The sequence below is a fragment of the Pecten maximus genome, unplaced genomic scaffold, assembly GCF_902652985.1.
Source record: "Pecten maximus unplaced genomic scaffold, xPecMax1.1, whole genome shotgun sequence".
Lineage (NCBI taxonomy): Eukaryota > Metazoa > Mollusca > Bivalvia > Pectinida > Pectinidae > Pecten > Pecten maximus.
The window spans coordinates 1,944-24,381 of record NW_022979540.1 but is presented as its reverse complement, the minus strand read 5'-3'; the positions used below and the strand labels follow the sequence as shown (position 1 = coordinate 24,381).

The window sequence follows — 22,438 nt, the reverse complement described above, 5'->3', positions numbered from 1 at the left end:
CCAATTCTATTTTGAGTTGATATTAGATAAAAGTTTACCAACATTTGAATATACCTGGTAAAGTCAGGATGACAGATATAAGGCAGTAAATCTACACAAGTCTGTATTATATGTAACAACTACAGGTATCTAACACAAGTGTCCAGTGGCACTGTCCATTACCTGTATAGGGGGATTTTTGGTCACACCTGACTGGACGTAGTGGACTACTACTTTACCTGTAGCTAAAATGTAGTGCACTACTAGTTTACCTGTAGCTTAAATGTAGTCCACTACTAGTTTAAACGTAGTGCACTAGGAGTGCACTAGGGTGTAAAGCTTAGCTTACACTCAACTGTAGATCAACTTAAAAGTTGCTGTAGAACGAGGTAACAGATACAGGCCCGTTGGGCCTCTTGTGTAAATCCTTCCACCTTTACCTTTGTGTGTGGTCATGTGACTCACCTGTGCATGATCCATTTGTTCCATTCTGCCTTCACAGAATCACAGATCCAATTGCAGGTAGGACATTATTCATTATATATATAGCTAATTCAATTCATCCAACAGAATGAGTGGCTTCTAATCATTTGATTATTGTGAATTATCTGCTGGAATAGTAACTACTAATATTATTTAAAAAAACTTTAAGCAATTTACTGTGTCATTGTGAAAAGTGTTCATGGTTTAACTGCCATCTTGAAAAATATTCTGTTGCAATTAGCTGAATCATTTTCCCTCTGTTGCCAATTATAGTTATATGAAATAAGATCATTGAATAATATGTGAAATAGTTCTAACAGGGGCATTGACTATTTTTTTTTGCTATATAAGGGATCTTTTTCTTTGTCCAGGCTTTATCTCGGTCAGTTTGTTCAAACTCACCTGACATTTTTTTTTGTTACATTGATAATATAAGTGACAATGTACATTTAGTTGAATATTCTAAATACATATTAGAAATTATATAGTTATTGTTAGACCATCCAATGTCGTATATGTGACGAAAACTGAAAATAAGTTAAACAAGAGATCCCAGAGGGATCTTGGTGCCCACCAATGGATGATCTTTATAGGTTCCATGTCAGATTGATCTTCTCTCTATTTTTCCCTTCCCCTTACTAATCTGTGAAAATTGAGAAACATCCCTCCAGTACTTTTCAAACAAGGGGAACTTAAATATGAAATTTGAGATTTCCTGATAATGGCTGTCTGTCAACCATATTTTCAGATTGGTCCCAAAATGCGATATGACGGACCAAGGGGACCCTACATATGAAATTTGAGAAAGATCCCTTCAGTACCCTCTGAGAAATAGCGATAACAAACTTCAATTATCAAAATCCAAGATGGCTGTCTGTCGGCCCGGTTGTTATCCTATTGGTCCCAAAATGCAATATATGCATAACAAGGAACCAAAGAGATCCCTTATGTGCTTCCTGATAAATAGCGATAACAAACTTCAAATGTCAAAATCCAAGATGGCTGCCTAGCAGCCATGTTGTTTTCCGATCGGTCCCAAAATGAAATATGCATAAAGGGCCCAGTAGGTCCTGACGGAATATGCATAACTACAGATCAAGGCGAACCTGCATATGAAATTTGAGAAAGATCCCTTCAGTTCTTTCTCAAAAATAGCGATAACAAGAATTGTTTGCGGAGGGAGGGATGGACGGAGGGACGGATAGATCAGGAAGAGACAGACTGATGGACGGACCACAAACGCATCACATTTGAATAGCCCGCCATCTGATGATGGCAGGCTAAAAGAACACAAAACAATACTGTATTTGATTATATTTGAATTTTCAGGGAGTAGAAAAACTATGAGTGTGTAGCATATGTTAGGCATTTTGCTATTGATAATACGTTATAGAATAATTTGCCATGTAAACAATGATTCTAAAAGCAAAACAAATGATAATGTTGAATATAATTGTGCACAAGAGCAATGCCCCCTATGGTAATAATTCGATAAAAAAAAAAAAAATGTAGGGTAGAAAGCAAGTTTTATTTTGCCTAAAACATAATTATTAATATTCCATTCATTAGCAGACAGGTATTATCATATATATGTTTAAAGGTAGGTGATAAAAATCCTACTTGAAAAAATATGTAAAATAATTATTTATTAAAACTAAATTAACGTAATAATTATTATTATGTATATATGTCAATGAAATTGCCATACAGGTTACCTCCAATAGCGGACACAAAACGCAATGAAGGAACGGCGGATCAAGAAAACACATTTCATGATAAAGTTTGATTAAATAATTGGAGGTTTTCATCAAAAAGAATTTAAATTTTCAAATATAACTGTGTTTTGCATGGAAAAAGGGATACAGATCCTGCAGACACGTATATGTATATATCTACTGTATGTGAAATAATTCTGCAAAAACAAAGACATGACTATATCGCACATGATATACCTTTCCTTCGACACTTACCTTAGCCAACGTTAATTTCCATGTAACCCCCAGTGTCCATGTCCATAGTATCCAGTAGTTCAGTGTTTTCTACCTGATAATTTTCTTCTCACTTCAGGTGAATTTATTTTGCATCAAAAAACACTTTTGTTTTCCTGTTGCTTGACCTAATGTTCATATACCGTATTTGACCTAATAAGGGCACAGGGCGCGGGTAATTGACAGTGGGGGCGCCCTTATTAAGATTAGTTATTCTGAAGTTTTATGAAACAGACTATACCTTATAGCAGAATACCCAAGGTTGTGGAAACGGTAAAATATTCAGTCATAAAAATATTCCAGATGAAGATATCTATTCATTATCATATATTAAGCTTAAACATGACCTGAATACTCCTGTAAACTTGTAAACCATGCCAGCTGATCTTTAGACCAGAGAACGTGTGTTCCACCATTTATGTTCAAATGGAACTCTTTTGTGTTCTATTTATAGAAACAGGTGATTTCCCAGATCATATCAGACATATCAGACGTTTTCTTTGACCTAATAATTGATTTACAATGTCTTTTACTAGCTTTCTGTTCTGAACAAAAGTTATTTATCAACAAGAATGAAGTCTTTACTTTATCTTCAAATAAAGATGGTAAGTTATTATTTGTATGTGTGTTTAGTTTTGTAGGAATACACAAAATGTGGTGAAAACATGTGTTCCAGTTACTTAATTTGCTGAAGAAAATTGAACACATAAAGTAGCAAAATATTTCACATGAATTATTACTTTTGAACACCATTTTGACACTCAGTCAAAGATTTATTTCCTTGAAAAAATGTAGGGGCGCCCTTATTAGGGCAGGTGCCCTTATTTGGTCAAATACGGTAAATCCAATACCTGACATAGAATCATGTCAGAATTGTAATCCATGTTTGTATAACTTTAAATAGACCTTCTGTTGGACATGTGTACGTGCTTGATATAGTTTCGTTAACATTCCCGAGTAAAATGAAATCTAACATCTCGGCTGTTTCCGTACCTAAACACTCGTGATATTCTGTAATAAGGCGGGGCAAAAGTGTACGTGACTGGTGAACTGTGGCGACTGGTATTTATTTCATCACTGGCATTTATTTAAACAAAAGAGCACATTAGTTTAAGTCTGATTATGACCTCAGCCTGGGATTTCTCAATGTAACCCAAAGATTCGGGCTAACACCCTCATCTCTGGAAGAAGAAATCTCCGGTTTTGGTCATTATCAATTACATAATGATCATGTAACATGATACTATACATTGTGGCATGACTTTTTACTCAAATACATTCAAACATTCTCAAACACACAAAAATAATAATGCTTAAATACAAATAGTATTCACTCAAATACTTCTATTTTGTGCATAACATGGTCACTAATGTGGGAATACTTCGTACTAGGGTCCGAATTTGTACAATATTGATACCCAGATTGATGGTCATGTGGAAGAATCAATCTTGCCGAAACTAAGAAAGATGTGGCTTAATTAAATTTCAGAGATTTACCCAAATATGTTTTTCAATGCGAAACTATTGTATGTAAAATAATAGGATTTATTTGACAGCTAGAAGTATTTCATTCATCTTTTAATAATTCGTGATTTTCAATTCGATTACTATCAAAATTGAATTACTTAAATGGGCAATAATGGACTTGAACAAAAACAATGTAATGTTTGTACTCAGAATCATATGGTCCCAATAAAGTGTTCTTGGTCATATGTTAAATATTGTTGGTTTATTATACGTAGAAGTACCGTATTTAGAAATTAGTATCAAAATACTAATGGACCCTTCTGTATATGTTGTTACTAAGTCATATATGAAAGCATGAAAGTGTTTGCTGCAATATATATTTTTTTTAAATCCTTGAGATTTTGCATCCCGATTTTTAACCGAGTTAAATTACTGAAATGGACCTGAAATGGTCATTACCTATAGAGAATGGACATATTATAGTATTCTTGAACATTGTGTATAGTCATATTTTACCTGAAATTATTTAAAACTAGAAATTGTCACAAATGACCTTAAGGCTTAATATTTCCAAACGTAAAAATTATTTTAGAACATTTGATAGGCATTCATCCCTATTCTAGTTTTGGATAAATCTGGCAGTGGATATGTTACGTTTCAACAAAGAAGTTGGAAGATGGGAGATTTCCATAAGAGCACAAGGTTATTATTCAAAATGGTGTACCATGTATATGTTAACAGGGAATAGTACAAAGAAACTAAAGACATCAAAATCCTTAGAATGACATAATGCATCTAACCATTTAAATGTTTTGATTTGTTATTAGAATTTTTAGCTCATCTGGACCGAAGGTCCGGTGAGCTTATGTCATGGCGCAGTGTCCGTCGTCCATCCGTCCGTATTAGGTATTAGTATTTTGGATTTTTTTTTTTTAATCTGTGTTTTTTGTTTTTAAATCTTTGGACTTTGTGTTAAGTTTATATTGTGAGTGTTGAAAGGCATAGTAATACATGGTATTAGGTTCCCTGTGGGGGTTAAACTATCCCTTGCCGGAGTTAAACTGAAACATTTTTTTGGGGAAAAAATTAACACATTTTTAAAAAATTTTGTGCAAATGTTGAAAGCTATTCAACACATCACTTTATGATTGTACTAGGGTGCTGATATTTGGTAAAAGAGTCTCTATGGAGTTACACTATCCCTTCTTGGGGTGAAACTGAAAATAAAACAATGTGAAAATGCTCATAATAGACAATTTATACCGGTCCACATTTTTCAAGGGAGACAACTCACATTAGGATAATATTTTGTCAAAAAATTGAAGAAATATGTCCAGAAGCAATTACATTTGTATTTAATGTATTCATTTAATCTACACCAGCATAGCTTGTCTCCCGAATATTTGTCAATAAATAATTCATATATATATAAATTGGTATGGTTTTGAAAATTGCATGAATACACAAAGCATAATATGATCAAGTAAACAATATAAATATTATTAATGCAATTGGCGAAACCATTCCAATTAATATATTTTAATTATTTATTGACATCCAACCGCTCTTGTTAAAAATGCATTTACTAGTTTTTGGAACTCATGGGGAAAAAAAGCAGGAATTCAGGACGATAAAAGAATGGTGGGACATAGCAAAGCTAAAAATAAAAGATATGTGCATAACCGTAAGTAAAATAGTAAAAGTGAAGGAAAGTCACATTTAGAAATTGGAAAATAAACTACAGGCAAAACTAGACATAAATAATGCAGAATCAAATGCTATTCAGCAAACATTAGAGGTGACCTAGTCTATTATCAACAAAAAAAAGGCTACAGCGGCCAGAATTAGATCAAGGGTGAAGTGATATGAAGAAGGTGAATATCACGACCCATACCAACATGTTAGCAGCCTTATAAGGGAGGTAACCCCTACTTAATTTTGAATTTTAAACCAATCGACAAAGACTGTACGTAATAATCATTATAAAATGTTAAAAACATCTTTTTGATACGTTATTGATGTAATATATATTATTTTGTGTGGAATATATGGGTAGATTTGGGTGGATTTGGGTAGATTTGGGTGGATTTGGGTGCATTTGGGTAGATTTGGGTGGGTTTGGGTGGATTTGGGTAGATTTGGGTAGATTTGGGTGGATTTGGGTGGATTTGGGTACATTTGGGTAGATTTGGGTGGATTTGGATAGATTTGGGTAGATTTGGGTAATTCGTTGTGCCGGTACAAGTCATGCGGATTTACCAGTCCAGGTATTCACAGGTTTATTCTTTATGTATATATGTTAAGTATGATCATGTGGTTAGCAGTATTTGTTCTTTGTGTAAATGTTTTATCAGAATCTTTGTTTATGTGTCCAATTGTTCCTGTGGTGTGTGTTAAATTGGCGAATTTAATGAATATGAATTTATATCTTTTTTATGTCCAAGCCCATGTATTTTTTCTGTTGATTCAATACTCATTTTATCAACAATTGTGCAAAGTAAGCTGAGCCTTCAGCTTGTTCCATAAGTAAAAATAAAAACTTTACAGGTATGACTATTCCAGTTTAAAAAAATGAAAACAATGAAGTCAAAATAGGTATGTTTGCTGATGACTCCCAATTATTCGTAGGTACAGAAAAGAGCCTAGTAGAATTATTTCAAAAGCTAAAAATATATTCCTTTCTTTGGAAAAGCAAAGTTTATAAAGTGTCCAAAGAAACTTGCTATAGAGACAAACTGAAGAGTGGTCTAAATATGACAGATATTGATATGATGTGCAAACAAAAAATTCAGAACTTCAAACAGGAAGATATGATGATAAATTTAGTATAAACTTCTTTCTATGTATATGTAGCAGCTTAAAATCTCTAGATCTCAGTAAAATACCAGAATTTTATATAGTTCAACCATCAGAGTGGCAATATTTTTTACAACACTAGGAAAAGATGGTATTAAAAATCAGTTGCATTTTGGAAATAATAACATAATCTTCAAAAGAAGTCCCTTATTTTTAAAGAACTGGACACAATCCAAAATAACCACGATAAAGACAATGGGATGAACAAAGCAAAACTTTTATATCATCAGAATCACTACTCCAAAAGTTAAGACAAAAAGGAAAATCTGAATTAGGAATTTTCAAGAATTAGACATGCAATACCTAATAAGTGGCTAACTAAACTGAAGTCAAATGACCCATTGCCTGATAAAAAACAGTATATCATAACAGAAAATCTGATGATCAAAAAACATGAAGTCAGCTGTAGAACCAAATAAATTACACAACAAAATATTGTTAAATGGGTCTATCAGATGGAAAATATAATTTTTGTAATGTCAATAATAAAACGCAACAACACTTATTTTTCAGATGTATTTTTACTAAAGGAATATAGAAAACTTTAGCACCATTTATAAATAGAGTCAACAGAATTTCAAACCAAGATGAACTTTATACCATTTCTGAAACAGATGTTATGTTTTCTTGTTATCACTTAGATTTTAATTTGTCTTTAATTTTGAATACTATCATTTTTGTAGCAAAAGGGCATGTTTGGAAATTCAGAAACAAACGAAAATTTGAAAACCATGGGGAAAGCAAAATATGCATAGTTAATAACATCATGAATTTCATTAAAAATATTGTGGTTATGCTTAGAAATTTTAATATGTATGGGACACATTGAAAAACACATTTGACACATAGATCATGTATATCATTTCAAAAAGCATTAATGTTCTCGATAAGTAAGCCTGAAAAATATTTGAGAAAATACACTGTAAATTTAATAAGAACAATACTTACTGTACAAGCAAAAATTACTACAATGAATCCTTATACTATCAAATATTATGTAATGTACCTGGATGAAATTTGTGAGGAAGAATATGTAAGATAAAACTTTATTATGTAATTCCTAGAAGCAAGAATTTTGAATATTTAAAAAAAAAAAAAGAAAAAAAAAAGTCTGAGGAACACTTGGTTATTGAGAAGTCGTTTAAGCCTATGTGACGTTGAAAGGTCAAGTTCATTCATTTGCTCAAGCTTGGTAGCATTTCATCCAAGAATGAAGCATGCCAAATAACAGGTCCCTGTGCCTCCTGATGTTCGAGAAGTTGTTTAAGATTTTTTAACCTATTTGACATATGTGACCTTGTTATAATGAAGGTCAAGGTCATTCATTTGAAGAAAAAAAAACCTTGATAGCTCTTCAACCCAGTATGCTACAGGCCTAATAACAACTTAACAAGTCATGATGGGTCTCTTTGTTATTAAGAAGTTGTTTAAATATTTTAGCCTATTAGACCAATGTGATCTTGAATGAAGGCAAAGGTCATTCACTTGAACAAACTTGAAAGCCCTTCGCCCTAGCATGTTGCAGGCCCAGTATCAAGTCCCTGGGCTTCTTGGTTATTGAGAAGAAGCTGTATAAAGATTTTAGCCATCTGGACCAATGTGACCTTGAATGAAGGTCAATCATTTGAACAAATTTGGTTGCCCTTCATCCCAGCATGACACATGACACATGACAAATATCAGGTATCTAGGCCTCTTGGACTTTGAAAAGTAAACGACGGATGTTGCACCACGGCAAAAGCGGCTAAAAATGAACATGAAATGTTTTAATAGTAGCACCATAGTGCCTCGGAAACATTCACAGATTTAATGCAAAGCATGATGCTTGTTTTTTTTACTGAGGTTAACAAAGTGAATAGGTCTGAGAGTGTAAAACGTAAAGGTTTACCTTGAACAGAGGAATAGTTGAAGACATGTAATTTACCTTCTACAGTGGAAAAGTTGAACAATACACATGTATTATAGTGAAGTTTTATGATATGCCATGTTTTAAGTATGAGAAACACCTCAAACTATGGAATAGTGTCAAGATAAAGCACAGTTCTCGGCCCTGACGCGTATCTATTATCCTTTATTTTGATTATTCCACAATTTTCAGTGTTTCTCCGATACGAAAGGAAGGTCTACTATCTCCCTTTATTTCAAAATAGTTTAATGGTGAATACATTCCTCACTGAAATATGTTTGTGAGGAAGATTGAATATCTCCTCGTTACGATGGCCAACAGCGGCCGTCACCTCGTACACGGGTATTAGAAAAATGTATACCTAAAATTTTGTACCGTGACACTTCATATATGCTTATTACAAAAATCGTACATGAAAAATGCGTCAGTGACACCTCATACACAGAAAGTAGAACAAGAGGTCCATGGGGCCTGTATTGCTCACCTGGTTGAACTTGACCAAACGTCAAAATATTATTCATGTTCATTTCATTAATACCTTTATTTGTCAATCTCAAACAACGCTATATATGCATATAGTGTGGGGATCTCAACTACTTTAAAGAAATAACCCAGAAATGAAGTCAAGACAGCTCTCTTAATTAAAGCTGACAGTGCAAGTTAAAAAGTATCCAATTGAGATTAAAAAAAATATGTCATTTTCAGATTTCCGAAAATCGTTTCCGAGACATTCCCCAGTTATGGTAGTGTTGTCTCTAAGGATGGGCAGACATTTTTATACCCCCGCAACGAAACTGGAATCAGGTTGTCTGTCCGTCCGTCCGTCCGTCTGTAGACGCATTTTGTCCGGACAACTCCTCCTAAACCGATCGGCCAATTCCAATGAAACTTCACGCAAATATTAATGTTCATGTGTAGATGTGCATGCCACTTTATTTTTCTCAAAATTATGGTTGCTATGGCAACTGGTGTCTATAAACAGGTTTTCCAATAAGAACCATAACTTTAAGTTTGTCCGGAAAACTCCTCCTAAACTAAATGGCCAATTTCAATGAAACTTCACACAAATATAGAGGACCATGTGTAGATGTGCATGCCACTTTCTTTTCTTTCAAAATTATGGTTGCTATGGCAACTGGTCACTATAAACAGGTTTTCTGATAAGAAACAATAACTTCTAAGTTTGTCCGGACAACTCCTCCCAAACCGAAGGGCCGATTTCAATGAAACTTAATTCACACAAATATGGAGGACCATGTGTAGATGTGCATGCCACTTTTTTTGCCACCTGTATCACCTACACTTTATCTGTACACCACATGACCTACAACTTTATTCGTGAACGACACCAAACAGAAGAAGCACTTATCTGTAACCTTAGCAGAATGATGGTCAGTGTCTCTCAATTATCTTTCAAATCTTGCTCAAAATAAAGCCTCCAAATAAATGCTGAAAATGCATCGTAGGTGCAGCCATTTTGATAACAAGTAAACAGTCTGAGGAGTTCTGATTTTTACTTGCGTCTGCATTAGCCCTTGGAACTCTTTGGATGTATTCCTGTTGTCTTCACTTCACTTAAGGGCTATTGTAGTGCAGTAGTGAGGTTTTATCACGCTTTAATTGTGTTATGACACATGCACAAATGATACGAAGACACAGAAAATATTTTGATGGAAACTATTGATATATTACTGAACAGTTGTAAAGTTATTCTTGTTGCAAAATCTGTTCCACTTCCCCAAGAAAGTTTCTGACCAAATTTGGTTAAAATCTATTAAGAACTTTATGACTAAGTAGTAATTTAAATGACTTACCTCTATTTCCCCTATAGGGTCCCATCCCCCTAGGGCCAGTTGGGTCAAATTTAAGTCTCCATTCAAAATCTGTTCCCTTTTTTCCAAAGATGTTTCTGACCAAATTAGGTTAAAATATATTCAGAACTTTTACAAGTAACCATTTAAAGGGTTTTATGATTTCCTCTATTTCTCCTATTCGGCCCTGCCCCTCTCACCCCAAAGGGGGTCACAACCACCATTTATGCAAAATCTGTTTCGCTTCCCCCAAGGATGTTTCTGACCAAATTGGGTTCAAATCCATTCATAACTTTATGACTAGTAGCGATTTAAAGAAATGACCTCTATTTACCTTATTTGGCCCTGTCCCTTTGGCTCGTTGGGAGTCAGAGTTACCATTTATGTAAAATCTGTTCCCTTTCCCAGAGGGATGTTTCTGACTAAATTGGGTTCAAATCCATTCAAAAGTTTATGACAGCAGTGATTTAAGGCATTACCTCTATTTTGCTATATATATTGGGTCCAACCTTTTTGGCCCCTTGAGAGTCAGAGTTACCATTTATGCAATATCTGTTCCCCTTCCCCAAAAGATGTTTCTGACCAAATTGGGTTCAAATCCATCCATAACTTTAGTACAAGTTGTAATTTAAAGAAATGACCTCTATTTACCCTATTGGGCCCTGTCCCTTTGGCCCCTTGAGAGTCAGAGTTACCATTTATGCAATATTTGTTCCCCTTCACCAAAGATGTTTCTGACCAAATTGGGTTCAAATCCATTCATAACTTTAGTACTAGTAGTAATTTAAAGAAATGACCTCTATTTACCCTATTTGACCCGTCCCTTTTGGCCCCTTGGGAGTCAGAGTTACCATTGATGCAAAATTTGTTCCCCTTCCCCCAAAGATGTTTCTGACCGAATTGTGTTAAAATCCGCTAAGTATTTTATGACAGGTACAGATTTAAAGTAAATGTTGATGGACAACGGACAGACAAATGACAGACGGACGGACGCCACTCCATGGCATAAGGTTGCCGGACCTTTGGTCCAGGTGGGCTAAAAATGTGTACTTAAAACTCCTCAGCCAGCAAAATCTTGTAATTTAATCAAATGATCTCCAAGCCATGATAAACATTGTAAGGCATGATTAATGAGGAGTCTTTATTTTGTTGTTCAGTGAAACAATGATTTATGGACAATCGCACATTTACGTGACGGGGACCCGGGAGCTATAATTAATATTATTTCGTAAGGTATCGTTTGATCAACAATTCCACTACTTGTAACTTCATTACATTAAGTACTGGAGAACAAATATAGTATGTGTTGATAAAGATGTTGCCGAAAACATGTATAACCATCTTGGCATTACCTTATTTAGTTCTCATTGATGGAACTGAAGATAGTGAAGATGAAAATTAACAACACTTGGTCATTGATCAGGACCATCTCAGGATCATAATACCCCCTCCCCCACTCAACAAAGTTAAGGGGGGGGGGTATATTGGAATCAGCTTGTCTGTCTGTCCGTCCGTCCATCCTTAGAAAAAGTTTGTCCCGACAACTCCTCCTGAACGGCTGGGCCATTTTCAAACAAAGCATCAAACAAATATAAAGGACCATGTGTTGATGTTCATGCAACATTTTCCCCCCTCAAAATTATGGTTGCTATAGTAATCGGTCACTATTAACAGGTTTTCTGTAGAAAAATTTTGTCCAGACAACTCTAAACCACTGGGCCAATTTCAATTAAAGTTCACACAAATATATGCCACTTTCAATGAAAGTTCACACAAATATATAAAGGACCATGTGTTGATGTGCATGCAATTTTTTTCCCCTCAAAATAATGGTTACTTTGGTAACCAGTCACTTTAAACATGTCTTCCCTAGAAAAATTTTTGTGGACAAACCCTAAACCGCTGGACCTTTTCATGCATAGATGTGTATACAACTTTTTTTCCCCTCAAAATCATGGTTGCTATATATGGTAACCTGTCACTATAAACATGTTTTCCGTAGATCAATTTTGCCAGCACATATCAACTCCTCCTAAATTGATTGGCCAATTTCAATGAAACTTTACTATACACAAATAATGTGCAGGCAACTTTTTTTTTTTTTAAAGTATGGTTGTAATGGTAACAGGTCACAATAAACAGGTTTTCGGATAAAGAGCTATAACTCCTCAGTCATTTTGGCAATTTCATTCATCTTTAGTCAAATGTTGTAAGTAAACAAAGCATGTAATTAAACACATATGTTTCAAGACTTTCCAAAATTATAGGTTTTATTGCCATGACAACCATGCTGCTAATGAAATGGTGGTGCAGGATTGGTCGAAATTTAGATATTGTATGATTTTCATCAAATGTAGTGTACAAGAGTGTTAAGGGATACTACGTATCACTATATACTGGTTTATTGCTGTGACAACCATACTAGGTATTTCCCCACAATGCATACCCTATTGGACAATTTCTTTGTCAGCTTTCCTACGACAGCAGTTCTGACTGACATTCTTCGAATTCCAAGACACTACAGTGATCATTTCTCGATCTCATTGGCTTTTCCATGGACTAATGGATGAGGTTTACAATTCTAGGTTTTTTCATCACTGATTTTGATTAAAATGTGAAGGCTACTGAAAGATAATTAATGATTGCCTGGCCTTATTGGCCACAAACAGAAATAACTGTCACAACTCTGAAAAGGCGGCTAATGGCTTGGTTAATGCATACATCAGAGGTCTAGGAGTGATATTATAGCAAAATTATGCAGAAAAAAATGTATTTTTGTTTGCATTTTACCATTTTCTGGCACCAAAACCCGCTTTAAAGTTTTGGAAAGCTTGTAAGTCCATGCCCTTCTCATTTATACATCCATTAGAGGTCTAGAAGGGATCGAGCGATATTATGTGACGTACAATTTCAAAATGACATGCTTATACATACATGAATGGATAATGTGATTGCTGCTGCGGGTGAGCTCTCGCAATAATTGATTACACTTGTTCTAACATGCCTGTACATTTAAGTGTCATGATGTTTCACTTTTTCAAGCAGACATTTTTCTATTTTGTGTACGAGGTGTCATGGTACACATTTTTAGGGTACATTTTTCCCTAATTCGCGTGTATGAAAGTGTCTAGGTAGGCATTTTTAGGTCACCTGAGACGAAGTCTCAAGTGACCTATTCTAATCGCCTTTTGTCCGTCGTCGTGCCTCATCTGTCGTGCGTCGTGCATCGTGCGTCCGTAAACTATTACTATATTTACATTTTCGACTTCTTCTCCAAAACCACTTAACCAAATTCAATGAAATTTGGCAGAAAGTTCCTATAGCTGAAGGTCAACCAAAATTGTGAATTATATGGTCCCCACCCCCCAGGGGCTGAGGGGCAGGGCTAAAAAGGGTCAAATTGACTAAAATTTCAAAATTCTTCTTCTCTGCTCTCATTTTTGGTAGAACAAAAACTCTCCATAGATGGAAGGGTCTTATGGTGGTTTACCAAAACTGTGAATTTCATGACCCTGGGGTCTTGTGTTTTGCCCCTGGGGAGGGGGAAAACTTTACAATAGTTTATATAGGGAAATCACATTTTTGACTATCATTTGTTGGATTTGTATTGGAACTCATTCTAACCTGGTCAACATTATCACCATAGGTGATGATGGTATGCAAATGTTGGCCCTAACTGACCCCCAGGGTCTGATGGACGGGGCTAAAAAGGGTCAAATTGAATGAAATTTCAAAAATCTTCTTCTCTACTCTCATATTTGGTAGAATCAAACACTCTCCATAGATGGAAGGGGGATAACAGTTTGATGGAATGCACATGTTTGCCCTGACTGACCCCCAGGGGCTGATGGGCGGGGCTAAAAAGGGTCAAATTGACTGAAATTTCAAAAACCTTATTCGATTACCTGTATAAGATAAAATCAAACACTCTCCATAGAGGGAAGGGTCTTATGGTGCTTTACCAAAACTGTGAATTTAATGACCTTGGGGTCTCACATTTGTCCCTGGGGAGGGGGTAAACGTTTCTATAGTTTATATAGGGAAATCACATTTTTGACCATTATTTGTTGGATTTGTATTGGAACTCATTCTAACCTGGTCAACATTATCAGCATGGGATAACAGTTTGATGGAATGCACATGTTGGCCCTGACTGACCCCCATGGGCTGAGGGGCGGGGCTGAAAAGGGTCAAATTGACTGAAATTTCAAAATCTTATTCTCAATACCTATATAAGATAGAATCAAAAACTTTTCATAGATGGAAGGGTTTCATGGTGTTTTACTTAAATTGTGAATTTCATGACCCTGGGGTTTCATGTTTGCCCCTTGGGAGAGGGTAAACTTTGCTATAGTTTATATAGGGAATTTTATATTTTTGACAATCATTTGTTTTATGTCTATTGGAATTCATTTTAACTTTCTTAAAATTATCAGCATGTGATGACAGCTTAATATGCACATGTTGGCTCTGACTGACCCCAAGGACTGATGGGTGGGGCCAAAAAGGGTCAATTAAATTAACTGAAATATTTTAAATCTCAGGTGACCGTTAAGGCCCGTTGGGCCTCTTGTTCAGGTACACATTTTTCCGAAAATGCGTGAACGAGGTGACGGCCGCTGTTGGTCATCATCCTCATAGAAGATGGTGAGTACATCTCTAACTGACAGGTGCATGTTGATACGTATGGCCTTTTTTACTCTTCAGATATATATGAAGCTTCCCCATATCTAACAATTGATTAAGAGGAAAAAGGGGGATAAGGCAAAAGTACAGAAAAGATCAGTCTTTTATAGGAGTGATAAAGATCATTCAATGGATGGAGCCAAGACCATTTTGGAAGCCCTAGTTTTGAAATGGTGGCTTTATGCATTACAAACATATATATACATGTATATATACAATGTACACTAAAGGAAAAAAAATTAGAACTCGAACCATGCCGTTGGGGAGGTGATCATGAGCAGCGGGAATCAAAATCACTTGATTGTTGAATGTTGATTGAACAATGTTGTAGTACCTGCAGACTTATAGATTATACAACATATGTAGAATAAGTATATCACATTAAATGATATAGAATCTTTTTACCATGCTTATTGAATATTTTGATTGTGGAATTATGTCTTTGTTGCAGGTATAAGAGAGAAAAATGGGTACGTAAATATATACAACTATCCCAATTTTGAGTTATTTCATATTCTCCGCAGCCGGAGGTCTATATCAAATCATCGTCCCCTATCTGTCCATCTCCTAATCTAAAGATTTTTTTTATTTTGTTAAAGTCAATAATGATTCAATGCAGTTGAAGGGCCAATTAGAATCTTCATTCCGTGTCTGTCCATGTTTCGTTCCTAAATATTTTTTATCACAATTTCTATCTCACAATTTCTATTACAGACTACGAGCAGATGACCATTGGCCAGCTACGAAGTGCAGTCATAAAAAAAACTAGGAATTTTTGTAAGTACATATAATTTGTGTAGAAAATCAAAGTACTGAAAGTACTGCAGGAGGCTTTAGTCAGATGTAAAAGGTGATATTTGAAATAAAGCAAGAATAGAAATTAAACTGATATCAAGATGTTGGATCATTTCTTCTTAAGTGTGTCAAACCAACTGGACAAAATGGTTTTCACAGTCCTGATGAATGTAATGGTTTAGACTGTTCCGATGTACGTAATGGTTTTTACCATCTTCAAGTTTCAAACCAACTTCTATTTAAGTAGTTAAACATTTCTAATTTCAAACAAACCTTTACTTAAGAAGTTAAACATTTTTTTTTTCAAACCAACCTCTACTTAGGTACATGTCGTTAACATTCATACTCTAAACCAACTTTTATACTTAAGTAGTTCAAAACTTGCATTTAAGTGTTTACAACCAACTTATACCTCATAGGCCTAGATATTAGAAAGGTCGAAACGATATGTTCACAATTAAATACGCTATAACAATACACGATATGTATTGAAAATACAAGAGTGTCTGCTACTTTTTTGTTGAAAGTGTGCAATGTCTTTCAATATCTTGTAAAAAATTGCTTATTCCTTTCTATTTTGATCTTAGAATAATATCAAAATTAAGATTGACGACTTTTAAAAATTATTACTTTTTTATTCAACAAAGACATCATTTTTTAAGGACAATTATTTCAAAATTAGGTATCAATTCCATCTATTTTAATAGATCCAAAATCAATATTAACAATAAACTGTGATTTGTAATTTGTTGTTTTTCAATTTACCACCAAGATGTAGACACTAGCCGATTATGTACTGTATAAATATACAGTGTTTTACATGCAAAATTTTGAAGAAAACTTTCATATTTGAAACCAATTCAATATGATTGTGTTTAAAGAAACTATAAGTCCCTTGGGGTGGGGAAAGAACACAGGGCCTATTTTTAGTCCCCTGCCGTTTGAAAAACGGGGGGACTATAGGTTTACCCTCCGTCCGTCCGTCTGTCTGTCTGTCTGTCTGTCCGCTCTTACTGAGAGGGCCATGTGGGGTTATTTGTAAGTTTTTTTGGTGTTTGTGGGGTTACTTTGGGATTCTGGGGTTAACCCCACAAAAAATGTGTTTTATGGACTTATATTGGTCCTGTGGGGTCATTTAAATAGTGAATGACACTTAACCCCACAAGTACTTGTCCAAGTGTAAAAATATCATTGGTCTGATTTGTCCATATGGGATAACACGGACAACACCGCAAAATCATATTCAGACATCCCGCCGCGGTTACGTTCCCATTGCGCATGCGCTAATTTATACCGTGACGAGTGCAACACTATACTGCGACGAGTGCAAAACTAAAAACCGTGACGAGTGCAAAAGGTCGGTCTCCGGCAGTCCTGTGGGCAGCATCCATAACCTGTGCAAGGTGAGTTCTCTTTGGGGTTCTGCATTACTTTTTTCTTGTTGAAAATCATTAAGTGTAGTTGTCTTTATTTCGGAATTGTTGAGTATCTTTTTATCATGAAGCAAAACTATTGTGAATCAGGGAAACGTCCATGCATCACTGATCAGAGTCGGAAATCTAAAAAAAGCACTGGATACTTAGGCCTAATGAATGTCGCTTCGCAAAAACAGTTAAAACTATTACGATAATATTGTGGATACTTTGAAATGAGTGCATGCATAATTTTAACTAATTTAACACGTTGGATAAAGATGTAAACATGTCAATTTACGTGACCTACTTCTTCAGTCGATAAAATACAAAATGGCGATAGCCTATAGGCCTATTGATGGGCCGATCCGGTTGGCCTTCCCTGTCGGGTCAAAAACATGCGAAAAGACAGTTGTACTGTAATTATATTCGTTGAAAATTTCGGTAAAGAGTAAGAAACTTGATTGATAAACCCGACAAACAGTTATGTTATTTCTAAATTTACATAAGTAAAATCATTATGTAATTTGCGTCAAGACTCACGGTACTGAAACTTGCAAGAAATATACGGTAACAACTCAAAAGTTGTACATGTCCGGTCAATAATATGCTGCTGATATATCCAAAGTTTTGTTTACCTTGTCTAATGCAACATCAAAAATGCCAAAGTTACGGCTAATATTGCCCTTTCGCTTTCAACTGGCCATGGTAGCCTTTTATCAGACTCTTAGAACTGCTTTCTATATATGACAACGTTTTACAAATAAAACCGCACCGACGTGATTAACAGTCCACGAACCGGTCAATTATTGCATGCTTTTGTGAACCCATTATGCAGACATTCAATTCATTAATATCTTTTGCAATTTACGACGTCAAAAAGTGTTGATCGTCTTCAGATTTGCCTACTCAAAAAATATGCTTTGTATGCCCAAAACGATGTATTTGCCCTATCTTCTTAACGTTTTAATTAGTTATATTTTGAAAACATTTGCACAGTGTTTGAAATATTTTTAGTCCCACCAAATCCAGCCTACAATGATTTGTTTTCAGCAAGATGAAACCATAATATCTCTCATGATAAATAATAAATTTTCTTTCAATAAAAGAATTCCAATAGGGGAGGTAACTCTAAGGATAGACTTGCACTGGTCATAATGACATTGTAAGCTATATAAATTATCTACTAGTTAATTAAAATATTAATCAACGCTCTTAAATCTTTTGAAATTGCTCTGAAGTGCTCTATAATATAATGATAGTAAAATTAGGCTTGCTAAAAACAAACTTAATGATCATTATATTAAAAGAATATGCTCAGTGATATACATGTCAAACTAAACTTTAATAATAAAGAGATGCCAAACGAACAATGATATGACATTTTGTGCAATTACTTGATACAACAGATATTTGAAAAGAATTTTTTTTTGTTTGAACTTCTTATTTATTTATTTTTTTAATATATTTTTTTCAAGTATTATTAATTTTAAGATATTTTTAGTACTTTATGACCCTGTACCTTATAAAAGTTCCATTTCTAAACAATATATTCTTCAGTAGTTATTGCTACAGAAAGACATGAAGAGTACTTACAACTCGCCTTTTCATAATTCAACATGGAGAGACAGCAAGTCCAGGTTTTAACCTCACAGTAGCTATTAGACAACAGAAAGCACATGTAAGTGAGTTCCTGTTTGAACAAAATGGAGGACTGGTTCCCTGTTTTCATATCTTCAGTGCTTATGCTCATTAGTCCCAAATGTTTTGGGTGTGGTCTTGATATTTCTTATGTTCAGGAGATGGTCAATACTTTTTAATTCCTGGAACAGAGATTTACAATAGTTGCCATGTTAACGTTGATCTCGTTCAAAAAATGAAGGGGTTGTTTGAAATATTTCCACTTGTAAAAGTACATTTTTGATTCATTTTATCAAAGATTCTTCTTTTAAATATTGATTGCATACTTGTATCTAAGATACAACATACACCTGTATGTACAGCATTTGGATTCGGAACATTTTCCATAGAAATTGCAGAGGAAATAACAAGTTTGTGTATACTGCACAATATACTATTTGAGTGTGAATGACAGCTGACTTTATTAAATTCATCTCTTAAGGTAAGCATTTCACTGAAACAAATTCAGTCTGTGACGTTAACATTTCCGTGTACTATCCCGGGCAAGCGGGTTTATATTTAGGTTTGATAAACTGAAACTTCAAAATTTTTAAATCCCATTTTATTATTGATTACTGTATGTTGTATTCCCTTTTTAAGCAATGGGAAAGCGGAAAAGACATGGTGTTTATACAAGACAAGATGGAGATGTCAAAGTCGGGCAGTTTGTGTGGGCTCAGTTAACTGGGGTGCCCGCAAACATGATGTGGCCTGTTAGAGTTGTCGGTATTCCATCAGAAGGCCATTATGCAGTTTTCTGCAAAGCAGACCAAGCAACGTAAGTGTCATATATATATATATATCGTTTACTTTTTAGACTGAATTAAGAGAAATTTTATGCTTGGTTTTGTTGGTGACTCTAACAAATAATGATATTGCAAAATGATAGGTGTGTAATTGTGAAAGAGATTTTCTTCAACTCCTTAACATGCATAAAAACCCACAAATATTCAAATTGTATTTCAATTTTAGCTTAGAAATATTAATTTGCACTGGGATGACTTTTAACCCCACAGTGTATTTTGCATCAAACAGGAAATGACATCACATTTTCAAATTGAGGCTTGAAAATTGAACATAACACTGTGGTGGATGGTTAAGTTATTTGGTAAAACCATAGATAAATTGATACAGAACAAAGAACACTTTTTTGTAAGGAAAGAAGACATTATGGCTGATGATAGTGTTCCCATTGGTTTCATCGGTTTTTTTTCTGACATTGAGTTCTCAGAAGCTTGTTGTTTTTGCTCTGACTTTGATTTTGATGTTTTGGAGATATTTGTCTGTGGTAATATGAACTATTTAACTTTCTTCTCTGCTGAGGAATTTCAAGCTTGTGCTTTTTTCTGTTTGTATGAAAATATTGATATCCTGAAGTATAAATTGACAGGATAAAGGGAAAAGGTTTGATAGAGTAAGTAATAATAAGTAATTTGTTGATAATCTTGAACATAATTATTGCACTTCATATCTTGAATGTTCTATGACACCACATCTGTATAAATCTTTGTGATGAATAAATACTTTGCCTAAATCCAATAGATTTGAGAACATCAGAACATCACTCTCAAGCCTTTGGATAACTTATTCTTAAACATATGTTGGTTTTGTAAAAATGGTAAATGGAATGCCTTAATGATGTATGTATGAAACAAATGTTCCATGACCTTTTAATGCAAGTATGAAAAGTTCACCAAAAGATGTATGAATTGTTACATGTATTTGAAACATTTATTTACAAGGTGTGTTTAACTGCTTGTATGATATTTGTATAAGGTACTATGAGTTAAAGCATGTACCGGGGGGGTATACGTATTTGATTTACAGATTGACTACAAGAAAAGTGGAATATTTTCAAAATCATGATATGTGGAAGAAAAAAGGACAACGTAATGGACATATAACATTTCTTTGATTATGAAATTGCTGTTTTTCCAAATTATGCTGTTTTAGCATGGTGATAGGTCAATACGAGGTTTGAACTGTCCAATATTGCTGACAATGGTCAAAGGGCAGGCATTGACAAATATCATCATATAAGAATTGCTAGGATTGATACGTCATTATTTGTGTTTTAAGCAAAACTATGACATGAGTATATATATTCTGTGATAAATATGTGTTACAACCTCAAAAGTTGGAAATATTGGCATTGCAAATTTAAAGCAGTTGGTAGACAACTCATTATTTTTCAAAATAATCAATGATTGATTTAATGCCTTCCTCTTTTGAGACACTTCAATATAAGATTTCACTAAAATGGTGTAAACAATTGGTAAAGATATTGTCAACAGATTCTCGACAATATTAATCATTGTTCATTATTGATAATTTTTGAAATCTGAAAACTTGATTCCCTTTAACTTGTTTTTGAAATGTTTATTGAACAAAGGATATATATATATAGGTACAGAAAAATAAAACGAGTAGTGGTTAGACTTCCTTAACATCCTCTTAAAATTGAACGCTATCTAATGCAAATGATGATGTGATTTTGTATTCATTAATATAGGGTATCTGTATAATTCCTGTTTTTCAGAAGTGCTCAAAAGAAAGCCTGCAACATTAAAACAATTTCTGGAAGACATCAGTTGGGCACTAAGGGAAGAAGATGGCGACATTCTCAATCACGAGACAGAGGTCATCCAAATTACACAGGCTCCGTACGCATTTGGGATGGAGGATATATATAAAAAAAGTTGTTCTCAGGATGGCCTGATTCACCAAAGACCAATGGATAACATCAAAAAGAAAGTGAGCTTTATATGCTAATCAAGAGGGGAAAAGCATCCAAAATGAACACTGAATTATTGAAATAGCATTAGTGAGCAGACATTGGTATCAAAGGAATTTTACTCTCATATATTTCTAATAGACAAACAAATCCAGAATGAACAAAAAACCCAGCACATTTTGGTGATGAGATTGCAAATAAGTAGTAAACTATGTGTTTCTTGTATTTGTGAGAGATTTTACTGTATACAGTTGTTTTATATAATGGCATTTGGTTTCTTTGTATTCTATAAGCTAAGAAAAGCTTACTTCACCATCTTAACTGTAGTTACTACCTCAGTTGACCAAATTAAAGCTATCATTGTGGGGCTATAATGTCTATTTAAGAACTGTGGGGTTACCTACTTAGTGTTGTAGTGTGGGGTTATAATGTCTATACCATACCTGTGGGGTTACCTACTTAGTGTTGTAGTGTGAGGATCATTGTTGGGCTATAATGTCTATTTAAGAACTGTGGGGTTACCTACTTAGTGTTGTAGTGTGGGGTTATAATGTCTATACCATACCTGTGGGGTTACCTACTTAGTGTTGTAGTGTGAGGATCATTATGGGGTTATAATGTCTATAGCATACCTGTGGGGT

At 34.5% G+C, this 22,438-nt stretch overlaps 1 protein-coding gene and 1 long non-coding RNA gene across 2 annotated transcripts; both read left to right on the top strand.

Moving 5' to 3' along the window:
- The first annotated feature begins 433 nt into the window (after positions 1-433).
- Positions 434-15,953, top strand: LOC117318876. The gene is made up of 3 exons (XR_004530473.1): positions 434-501; positions 15,628-15,646; positions 15,891-15,953. It is a non-coding gene; the product is annotated as an uncharacterized LOC117318876 (long non-coding RNA).
- Positions 15,954-19,703: 3,750 nt separating this feature from the next.
- LOC117318870 lies at positions 19,704-21,858 on the top strand. Its single transcript, XM_033873801.1, has 2 exons — positions 19,704-19,841; positions 21,603-21,858. Exons 1-2 carry the CDS (start codon positions 19,811-19,813, stop codon positions 21,833-21,835), a joined length of 264 nt encoding a protein of 87 aa, XP_033729692.1. The 5' UTR covers positions 19,704-19,810; the 3' UTR covers positions 21,836-21,858.
- The last annotated feature ends 580 nt before the right edge of the window (positions 21,859-22,438 follow it).

Excerpts from the sequence above, each read along its gene's own strand:
- LOC117318870 (XM_033873801.1), top strand. The coding sequence starts at position 19,811 with ATGCAGTTTTCTGCAAAGCAGACCAAGCAAC. Across the intron at positions 19,842-21,602 it reads TGCAAAGCAGACCAAGCAAC|AAGTGCTCAAAAGAAAGCCT; the intron begins GTAAGTGTCATA and ends CCTGTTTTTCAG.